At 36.5% G+C, this 12194-nt stretch overlaps 1 protein-coding gene across 1 annotated transcript in view; it reads right to left on the bottom strand.

The window, feature by feature from the left end:
- Window positions 1–2442: 2442 nt before the first annotated feature.
- The window catches only part of LOC108746553 (trypsin-1-like), a 49974-nt gene continuing 40222 nt past the window's right edge, over window positions 2443–12194 (bottom strand). Inside the window, exons 5-7 of the mRNA XM_018483398.1 lie at window positions 8767–8931; window positions 2698–2871; window positions 2443–2494 (exon numbers count right to left, since the gene is read on the bottom strand). Of these exons, the coding sequence (XP_018338900.1) occupies window positions 2716–2871; window positions 8767–8931 (321 nt within the window). The 3' untranslated portion in view covers window positions 2443–2494; window positions 2698–2715. The remainder of the gene's footprint in view (window positions 2495–2697; window positions 2872–8766; window positions 8932–12194) is intronic.

The following is a 12194-nucleotide window of genomic DNA, read 5'->3' as shown; positions in this document are numbered from 1 at the left end:
ATGCAGTAATTACATGTGATGTTCTTGGTTGTAAATCATGTGATGTATTTAATCAGAGTGTAGTAAATAAAGTCTCTCAAATCCAAATTTAAGAGCATAACTGTCAGAAAGCTGTACGACTAAATGATCGCTAAAAGATAACAAAGAATTAGCGCAAGACAATTGTGAAGAGAAAAGTGAATCTTGAAAAGACTTACCTACTGTACTCCTTGACTGCACACTGTAAGACATTATATAATAATAATGTGTCAAAACGTAAATTAAGAAAAATTATTTGATACCGTTATGAACTTCAATATCAAACAAAAAATATTCGTGACAAAAATGAGCATTAAAAACATTATATTGAGTATAAAGGAAAGTCATAGAATAAAATAAATATTTAAGACACAAAAGTCTTGGATATACATTATAAAGATAGTCACACATATGGTAATATTATGTACATATTCAAAAGTCATAGATTAAAAAATTATAATCACTATGTTTTTGTCAATGTCAGTACATCACCAATTAATGGAGCACAACTTAATGAAAACTTCTCGCTAATCTTGTTGGATATGGTGGCATTGTTCACCAACGTCATCATATCAACCCATAGCTTTGAAAAGTGTAAATAAAAGGTGGCATTTCTCGCGGTCTTGTAGCATTCCTAAAAATAAATTTTTGAAAGCCTTAAAATTGATTTTGGAATCTACATTTTTCACTTTTGATAAAAGAATTTATAGACAAAAGTTTGAGACTTCTATGGGCTCTCCGTTGTCGCTCATCATTACAGATTTAGTAATGAAAGATCTGGAGAGAGAGGCATTGGAGAGATTTGATTACAAAGTATCTTTCTACTATATATATGTTGATGATATTGCGACGGTGGTCCCGAATCATCAATGAATATAATATATAGTTTTAACTCATTACATCCGAGAATACAATTTACCTTAGAGGTTGGAGATGAAAGACTGAATTTTCTCGAATTCGAATTGTAAATTAGAGTTTAATGTATTGTATTTTTTAATGCACAAATCAACCTTCTCAGGACGTTATCTTAACTTTTTATCTCTCCACCCTTTTTCTCAAAAGAAGGGTGTTTTGATGGTAAAAAGTATTTTTATTATCCCACCCCAAATATCATGAGGATAACTTAAATTTTATTATTAAAACGTTTTTAGACAATGACTATTCTATAAAGTTTATTTTTGATACTATTAACTACTGACTTAGATCTTTATTTAAACAAAAGTTCTGAGACAATCAAATAAAAAGAAAGATATTCAAATAGATAAAGAAAAAAATATCATGGTTTACTTTACCATTCTTATCATTTATTTATAAAAAGTTTAAAAACATCACTAAAAATCTTGATATCAGATTGTCTTTGATATCTGATATCTTTCTTCAGTTTTAATAAACTTGATGGGATTATTAAGGCTTAAAAAGATTTACTTGAACATGATTCAAAGAGAAATGTAGTGTAGTATCCTACATGTACGAGTATGTAGTATCCTACATAGGACAGACTGGGAAAAAGTTGAATACAAGAATTAAGGAACACTGTAATGACATTAACAAAAAGACTGGAAATCTGTCAGTCATCTCGGAATACAGATTACAATTTGTGTGTGATGTACGATCATTTAGCCGTACAGCTTTCTGACAGTTACGCTTTTAAATTTGGATTTGAGAGACTTTATTTACTACACTCTTCGATTAAATACATCACATGATTTACAATCAAGAACATCACATGTAATTACTACATTGCTGAAAATGGTTCGAATGGAGCTGAAACGTTCGATCGATATGTTATGTAAGAATTGAAATATATTATATTATTGTGAAGATCAAACGCACCAATTTCTGCGCTATTATTGCTTTCAATCGCCCGGAAATTTCTGAGTGTGATTACGTTATCATCTAAAGAATAGCTCATTTAGTTTATTAATTTGTTAGTGTTATAATTTCATTATTCAGTATAAACATACATATTACACTTCAGACATGCCAGAAGGTTTGCAGATTATCGCCGTGTCATTATTCATTGCTAATGACACGACGATAATCTGCAAACTTTCTGATATCTCTGAAATAAAGATCTGTAAAAGCGTCATAAATATCGTATTATGTACTTCATTGTAAATATGTTTCCTGTTCCATGTATTGTAAATTTTTGTTAATATACATGTAATAATAAAAAGAAGGAATTCCATTTTTTACTTCATTTTAATTAATTAATTTAATCTCGTCTTAATCTTTATCTCTAAATATTATATATAATTATATATCTTTTGCTTATTTAACAAATATATTTATTTTTATTGCAACTGCAGCAAATCTTGATTGCTAGATTAACAAATATAAATCGACAAATTTTATTTGTTACACCTGTAAATAATTTTGCAATCCTTACATTCACAAATAGAATTTGATGTTACAGCAAGGGATGAGCGATCATAATAAACTTTTTCTCTGCGTGAGGATTCCAAATATATTACCTCTGAAAATAGACAAAATGCCAACAATTAGTCATATCAGAAATTTTACAATTAAAATTGTAAAACTTTCTGTATAGTGTTAAATGTGTTTGAACATTCTGATAACATAATATTTTATGTAGTTATGAATTAAGTTTGATATAAGAACATAAAGATTAGATATATAACAGACAATTATATTTTAATTAATTGTATTTATACATACATTATAATAGTGAATTTTTTAAGTTTCTATGCCAGTTTTGCTTTTAATCCAATGCCGAAGTAATATTGCATCTGTGTATACACCAGGCGAATTCTTTTCAGCACAACCATCTCCCCATGAAGTTATGCCGAGGAGGATATTGTTAGTATTCACTATTGGCCCTCCAGAATCACCCTATATTATATGAATAATGATGTATAGCAAAGAGAAATTTGAGAGAGGCCATCCCGACGTTTCTCGTGAAATTGTCGAAATACGTACACTAGCGTCAGTACATCTATTTTCGATTTGGAAATTAACCCGTAGCTACTGGTGATAAAATCGAGATATTTCTGTATATGACTCTTATCCTGTTAGGGTGCCATTACATGAAGCGCGAAAATGCGGAAACACGAAAGATAGAATTAACTAAACTTTACTAGATTTCTGCGTGTTCTTTTTCACTTGTTTTGATTTTCTATTATTACATGCATAACAATTTGAGCGGAAAAGCAGAACGGGAAATTAGAAATTATTAATTTTTAATTATTTATTTTGATTGAAATGCTTGTATTCAATACATAAGCTGAAAAGATAAGCATATTGATAAAAATTGCAATGAATTAAGTAAATACAATTTTTTAAAATAAATACAAAAGTGTATTTATTACTATATCGTTCCGTTTTTCCGCGGAAATTGTACTCCATGTAATATTAGATCAAAATAGGCGGAACAGAATGCGCGGAAACGGGGAAATCTAGTAAAGTTTAGTTAATTTTGTCTTCCGCTTTTCTGCATTTTCATGCTTCATGTAATGGCACCCGCAGGTTGTTCGCCATTTTTGAGATTTGTTATTCTGTGCTCAGAGTCCTCGATTCTCTTTTTGATGCTCTTTTGCTATCTAGTTACGAGATATGATACCAGTTGACAACTTATTACACGGAAAAAAAGATTTTCGCTCTCCGAACAAATCATGATTGGTTAAAACTATGTTTGCAGTCGTAACTATAAATTTATGAACTATAGTGAAATGGTTCGCTACTGCCACTGATACATAAATAAACTATAGCAAAACATATATGTCTGTTAGAATTACATCATACAACAATCTAAAAATATTAATTAATAGCAGAACAAAAAATAATAGTTATTGAAACTAACCGATATGTGTCAGAGTCATACAATTCGATTTGTTAAGATACGCACAATTGACACAATTAATTTATGTGCAAGGAAAAACAAACGTTTTGTTGAACGTGAACGCAGCCATTGTTTCATGACTTTCGGTTTCGTCAGTCTCATTGTCTCATAAGAAACATATTTTTTGCAAGTTTCATCAGCTAATGTATGTGTCACTCGCGCCCTGCCTTCAGGAGTGGGTCATCAGGGCGTGGGATGGGCTGTCCTACAAGATGGTGCTCTCTGGGTATGGGTACTTCAGCCCGGGAGTACCTGTGTCATATAGGGAGGGAGCCCACGGCACAGTGCCACCACAGTGCGACCAACTGGGACTCGGCGCAGCACACTCTCCAGATGTGTCAACAATGGGATGGAGAGTGCCGCGCGGCCTTGGTCGCGGTGGTAGGTGAGAACTTCTCGCTCCGCGCGCTGATACGGGCGATACTGCAGAGCGAGAAGGCATGCAATGGCCTCCTTCTGCGAGGTGATAATGTTGCGGAAGGAGGCCGATAAGCGTGCAAGAGAGGCCAGCGGGTGAAACACCCTCCTTGCGGCGTCCCTGTCTCCAGTGGGGGACGGAGGAGCAGATGGTGGGGCTCCCGGCGGGAATGACCCTTGGCAGAAAGGAGCGAGGATAAGAGGGAGTAAACGCGCATCGGTTGGGGGTGTAACAGGCGTGCACGTGTTGGACGGCGTTGCTGTCGGGCAATGCCTGCAGGACGCATGGAGCAGGGACCCGTGGGGCCGGAGAGTCTCGCGCAGTGGGGCACAGAAGGGTGGCGCCGAGGCGCCTCCCTCACGCGTTAGCGGGGGGTACATCCGCGCCTGTTGCGGGGGACTCCTGGTCCCCCGGGAGCTCCATCGGCGTTGTGACACGGGACTAGCTCGGAGCGCCTGTCTTCTCCGGCCCCTTGGCGAACGTGTCGGGCGGCAAGATCCGCCTCCGATAGACATACAGTGTCCTTCCTCCGCTCTGCAAGGAAAAAGATGGAGGGCCGCCCTGCAAGTGGAGCACTTGCTGGACGACAACAAGGGGGCGGGGCGAAGGAGAGGTGGTGTTCCTCCCTCGTCCAGTAGAACAAGATTCCCCCTCTCCCGGGTAATGACCCGGGAGGTATTCAAAGGGCGGAAGCGGGTTGCCTTGCGCCACAACGAGGCCCTTCCTCCCCGAGGTTAAAGCGCAAGTATGGCGCGGGGAGACCGGGTAGAATACTGCACGGGAGCCCCGGTCTCTCCAACTAACGCCAAGGCAGAGACATTCGAAGAGGTGCAAGTCCCACATTCCCCCTCGCCCTATCCCTGGGAGGTGAGGGGGGGAGGGTAGTGCATAGGCATTTCCTCCTCGTAAAAAAAAAAGGATCAGGGAATAGTAGTGAGGTAGAGCTGATTCTAATTCAGGTCCTCTGAGGGGAGCGCGGGAGATACTCGTAGACGAGGGAAAGTGGAGCGCGGGGGATAGTTGTATCAAGGGACACGACAGTGGCTCGGCGCTAAGCCATGCGCAACGACACTACTGTGGCTACTTTTCATGCGAGATTCCGAGTTACAAGGGATTGAAATTATTAGATTTCAATAACGAACCGATCAGATTCTACGCTCAATCGATAGCGTTCACTCAAATTGTGTTATAATGGTGTTGCGCATGCAGACAAGACTCGGCAAATACTGACGCTGAGAAGCATTATTTGCCATAGCAATGCTGCCTAGGATACATTTTATATTTGCACTGCACAGGAAATACTTAAGGAAGAAATGAAACACTTGAAATAATAAACAAATAAATGTTTGCAGCCCATAGAATTATAGAATTCTAGACATTACAAAAATGTGTGAATAACAATGGCTCGCATGCTAGAAAAAAGATAGCGCGCCACGATAGAGTACAAGTACGACATCCTTTTTTTCCTCTTTTTTTATGACAGTTTAGTTTTCACAATATGTTGTGTTTTTTTTCCTTTTCCTTTTTTACTAGCGCGTCGGAGCAAAGGATATGACGGATGGGTAGTAAAACAAAGTAGATATTACAACCGCACTCACGAGCGTGGCGCAACTTTGTCGCGCGTTCGCAGCCAATATTCTCGTTTTTACAGTCAGGTTGCGAGTGACTTTAAAAGAAACGCGACAGAAATATGCCTTCACGCAGCCACTTTGAAGGGTAACGCAAAATCTCGAAACCAATAGTTGGGCGCCAGGTGATCGTGCCACTCTTTCTCAGAATCATTCGGTATATTCTCTATATGATATTCTAACAAGCTGCGAACGTCGACGATACTCGTAACCGGTAGCTGAGCCTCGGAAATGGCAGAGGGGGAGGTTCGTGATCGAGAATAGAGGATCGTTTGGAGAAGCGAATGGGCGACGGCACTAAATCACATAATAATTAGTAATAATAAAAATAACAAATATATTTGATTAATCTCCGATTTTCGTTCGTATTCGTTGACAAGATCACGGCGACAGGATTCAATCGAAATGCGTTATTTTAGCTTCAGGCCCCGATACACTCTACACAGTGCGTATTAATTATGCTAATTCTCAACGGCACGAGCTCACGCCACGTAAGAATATCTCTCGTAAATCGCATGAACAATAGCTCGACGCCTTGATAGCCGAGATAGAAGACGGTTACGGTATTATCACAAATGCAGCGTGACCTCGTGCTCGTTTTACAGAAAGTCAGAAAAGATAGAGTACACGCAGACACCACGATACAAAATTCCGATACAACAATGCAACTCGATACGCGACAAGATTTAACAATGACTAGGCTGTGGCTTAGTCATACTTAGGTGGACGCGGAAAATAACTCTCCCGAAAATCTTATAACGAGTCGTCACGGGCTTCATCAGAATATTGCGCAATTTTGAACGTGTTCAAAAGTGTTCCCTATTTTTGATTACGTATATTTTTTAGGTTTGTCTCTTGTTTTCTCATTTCAGATCTTCTTTCATTGAATCTTTGAAAGAAAATAAATTGCAAGATCCTTTCTTAGTAGGAATATTATTTAGGAATATTACTTAGGAATATTTGCTTAGCAATCTCAGTTTTAAAGTGACTAAATTTATTCTTCAGTTTTTACATAAGACAAGTTATTTTATATTGTAGCCATAGTTAATGTTGTTGTTGAATTTTGGTTTAGAAGAAGGGGTCTCTCTTCTTTTAGATTTCTTGCAAAATATGCACTAATACAGGGTGCGTCAGGTATTTGAGGACACTCACATATGTGCCTGCCAAATTTTCATAGCAAGTTTTTTATTTTTTTTCTTTTCAGATCATATATGAAGGACAATAAGTTGATTCAGGAAATGAAAAGATAATGTTATCGTCGCTATACACGCGAATCACAGCAATCTTGAAATCTCCCAATTTTTGAAAGCCCAATCGTTTGTTCACAAAGTCGAGAGTTAGAAGCATCTGATGGCAATGTGGGAAGTGTTACCAAGTGCAAAAAACATGAGGCACAAACAGAGTTAGAATATCACACTTTGTGCGGCAAGTCCAGGGCATTATTGATGAAGAGCCTTCAAAATCCATAAGGGCCATATCGAGAGACCTTCAAATTTCTGAATCAAATTCCGTCACATTGTCCACGAAGACATCCGGTAGTCTTACGTGATACGCAAAGGTCAGTTTATGTCGGCACAAACTCAAGAACAGCGATTCATCCGGGCAACGACTTTTAAACAAGTTAAAACATCCTGAAATTCCGGATATGCTCTGATTTTATTCTGACGAAAAAAATTTTGACCAGGATAAAAAAATAAACCGACGAAATGATAGGTGGCTATGTGCGGATTATTCAGATGTTCCTTATGTTATGCACATAACATAAGTTTCCGGCAACTGTCATGGTTTTGGGAGTGGTGAGCAATGAAGGACACGTCATGCCATTCCACTTCTTTCCTCAAGAACTTCGGGTAAAAGCTGCTACCTACATTGAGGTTTTGGAAACAGTTGTGAAACTCTGGATAGATAGCGTGCGTGATGAGAGGCCATACGTATTCCAACAGGACTCTGTTCCTTCACACAAAACCATGACGACATAAGATTGGATATCCGAGAATCTATATGATCACATAACCCCAAACATATGGCCACCTAGCTCCTTAGATCTTAATCCTTTGGATTACTACGTATGAGGCGTTGAACGGGAGACCAATAAACATCCCCACAACATGTTTGATTCTCTAAGAGCAGCTGTTACCAGAGTAATGACGCATATGGACGAGGATCATTTGATTCGAGTATGCAAACGTTTCCGGCAGAGAATTGAAGCTGTTATTGTCAGTGAAGGCGATTTTATCGATTAATTGTATAGCCTATGAGTCACTTAGTTTGCTGTAAAAATTTAATTAAAATACAATAAATTTTCTAAGAAATATACAAATTTTAGTTTTAAAATCAATATTTCAAATACCTCAAATACCTGACACATCCTGACGCATCCGTATACGTACTCTTTTTTTTTAGAAGGATTGTCAGTTTAATTGGGCCAATTGATCAAATTTCTTTCATTTGGAAGTCCTCTTTAAATTTTTTACTGCATGATACTAAGATTTATTTAAGTCTGAAACGGATTATAAAAAGAAAAAGTAGAAGAAAATTGGTTGTCGAAAATAAATACAAATAGATGCGAGTTCGTGATACACTCACAATAATAAACTAAAATCCACAAATAAGAACATAGCATAGATTAGAACGTATGCACATTTAATTTTTATATCAAGATTTCATCAACAGTACTTAAATCGAAAATAGATATATTAATAATAGTGTATGGGCAATTTCAATAGCTCTGGAAAACTGACAGAAACCGGAAAAGGATGGCCAGTTCCTTCTTAAATTTTTCTCTGCATATTATACATGTAACGAATATAAATAATAAACATTAAATTGCATTTATATCTTACTTGACAAGCATCTATGCCCCCCTCCTGAAATCCATAACATGTCATTCGAGATGTCACTATATATCTGTTTATATAATCTTTTTGGCATGTCCATTTATTTATTCGTGGTACTACTATACACTGTAGAGTTTTCGCCAGAACTGGATCGATAACACCTTGGACTTTCTGCACATTTTATAGAAGCTTAAATTTTTGTATATAAGATGTCCGGTAATGACTGTATCACCTTCCGTGAGCACAGGAACTTGCTCTAAATCTGGACTAAACTAAATCTAAAATCATACACTATTTTATAATTTTTGCAACAATCATGAAAAAAATTAATTACTGAGAATCGTCAAATTCGTCTGGTTTACTGATGTACGTGAAGTCAGCACAATTACTTTATTAAAAAAATTTGTGCTGCGTTTTTTTCTCGTCCGAAGATCGTTTGCTAGAAATTCCCGGACCGAAATTTGGTCCTGTGACGGATTATTCGCTCATATAAACGATCTGTTCACGGCATAAGTAGGTTTTTTTATTCTGTTTATAATTTTGTAATAATTAATTTTTTTGTAAGATAAGCAAAAATGAGCTTTTAATAAAATAGGCTGCAAAACTGATACAGTAATGCTACGTATTCCTATTCTTTTTCTTTTACAGGAATTATTTGTATAAACTACCTACAAGATTATGTATAAGAATAATATACTATCGTGTAAATGAATACATAAATACGATAGAAAACTTCACTAACTAGTCAAAGTTAGATGTTTTGAATAATCCAATATATATTCTTTGTTTAAAATTATCTCAGATGTGACTGTCTTCGGACTTTTAAATAATCTGAGAATCATGGTTTGTTTTACACACAAGTGTGGCGGCTTACGCTGCATCCCAATTTTAGATTTAAAATTGTATTATGAAAAAACTAAGAGAGAAAAAATAATATGAAAAAAACCTAATTTAGGAAATTACAAGCATTTAAAACGATTAATAATAATATTAAAAATGTAGTTACTATTATTTAAACTACGCAATTTAAAAAAAAATTGGAAAAATTTTATTTTTGCATTCGTAGAAATCGCAGATTTGATATAAAAACAAGCCACAAATATACGAATTATGTACTTTTTTAATCAATTAAACAAATATATATATAAATATAGATAAATTAACATAGATATAAAATTAGTAATTTTTTATAATGGTTATATTTGGCTTTAGCCTTCGTTTTAAAATTTGGCCAAATCCTCTTCTACTGCGATAGCGTCACCACGATAACCTCCACTACGATGACTACCACCATGACAACCGCCACAACGACTACCGTCATCTCGATCACCGTCACTTAGAGCACCGCCATTATGATCACTGCTACCTTGGCCGTCATTGCGATCGTCCTCTTGTATATTTTGTACAATTGGTGGGATCTGATAGTAACGGCAGAAGTACCACCGTGCCCGGCTATGACGTTCCTGTCAACGATTTACTGAAGAATAATAAGAAGAAAGATAAAAAAGAAAATATAAAAAGATTATAAACAAAAATAAATGTCCTAGAAAAAGAATAAAAATATTAGGGATGTATCGAATATCCGGGAAGTATAAGGTTAGGTTAAGATTTTGCTACTCACAGAAAACCGAATATTATTTATGTAAAGAGTAAATAATATATCATTCTGTTGTTGCTGTTGTAGCTGTTGCAGCTGCTGCTTCTGTTGTTCCAAAAGAGCCTCGTATTGCTTTTGCTGCTTTTTTTTGTTAAGTACAACTTCTTTCAGCATACGCTGCAAATTCTCCATAGGAGTAGCCTCCTCCAAGAGCAAAGCCTCAGCAATTGCTGTAATTTTTTCTAAAAAGACCATAGAATAAAAATCTAGATTGTAAGCAGACGTGAAATAAGCGTCAAAAATTATGTAATACTTACTCGACATTTTTAATCAATAACATGAAGCTGTCACACAGAGTAAAGTTGCATATCAAACGTGTATTATCACAATTATGATGGTATGATTAGAAAGCATTGAAAAAGACGGGGTGAGGGTGGGTGAATTTCAATCACTAAAACGCAAGCGCATTATAAAATCACATTGGCCATGGAAAATTTATGATTGTATGAAATTTAAAAGCGCATGCACGGCAGGACAGATAGGTGTTTCATTATTATTTGATGCCTTTCCAGGTACACGATCTCAACGAATTATTTTTTTTTCGTCTGTAATCTCAGACATTACATCAGTACTTTTAGATTTTGATTTCGGACACTGGGGCAAGCGCAGTAAATTTTCAAGCACACGGGCGATAGCACAAACGTTTGCAATTGTTCGAAGAACTTCCGGAAACATCTCAACGAATTCTTTTTTTTTATTTGTCTATAGTCTCAGACATTTCACCAGCAATTTTAGATTTTGGTTTTGGATACTGAGATAAACGTAGAAAATTTATGTGTGCACGTAAGGGCAATTGCACGAGTGTTTGCCATTATTCGGTTCCCTTTCAGATATACGATCTCAACAAATTATTTTTTTTTACTCGTCTGTAATCTCAAACATTACATTAGTACTTTTAGACATTTATTCCGGACGCTCTTGGGGCAAGCGTAATAAATTTTCAAGCGCACGTATGAGTGATAGCAATGTTTGCTATTATTTGGTTCCCTTCCGGGAACACAATGTCAACGAATTATTTTTTTTATTTGTATATAGTCTCAGACATTTCATCAAAACTTTTAGATTTTGATTCCGGACGCTGGGACAAGTGTATGAAATTTTCGAGCGCACATACGGGCGATTACACGGGTGTTTGCCATTATTCAGTTCCCTTCCGAGTACACGATTTCAACAAATTTTTTTGTATTCGTCCGTAGTCTCAGACATTTCACCAGCACTTTTAGATTTCGGTTACGAACGCTGGGACAATCGTACAACATTTTCGCGCAGGTATGGCGATCACGCAGGCTTTCGTCATTATTTAAAGGGCTTTCGAGTACACGATCTTAACAAATAATTTTTTTTTCGTCTGTATTCTCAAACATTGCATCAGCAATTTTAGAATTTAGTTTCAGCCACTGCGACCAGTGTAGGAAATTTACGAGCGCACGTATGGACGATTGCGCGGGCGTTACCAAGTACACAATATCACAGAATTATTATTTTTATTCGTCTGCTATTTTAGACATTGTAATGTTTTCACTACCAGAACGGTCTTGCACAAATATATAAAGGCTATTTGTAAGATATAAAATATACGAGGTCTGTTCAAAAAGTATCGCGAATTTTGTGTTTTTTCAAAAATTATTTATTTATTCATGAATATCTATTTTGTCCCCTTCAAAGTAATCCCCATCAGATATTATACACTTGTGCCAACGTTTTTTCCAATCCTCGAAGCACTTCAAAAAATTATTTTTTGTGATCTTGTTCAGCTCCTCCTTCGATGCCGTCTTTA

Source organism: Trachymyrmex septentrionalis, unplaced genomic scaffold, assembly GCF_001594115.1.
Source record: "Trachymyrmex septentrionalis isolate Tsep2-gDNA-1 unplaced genomic scaffold, Tsep1.0 scaffold178, whole genome shotgun sequence".
Taxonomy (NCBI): domain Eukaryota; kingdom Metazoa; phylum Arthropoda; class Insecta; order Hymenoptera; family Formicidae; genus Trachymyrmex; species Trachymyrmex septentrionalis.
Note: the sequence above shows the minus strand (reverse complement) of the source record. Positions and strands in the feature narration are given on the sequence as shown.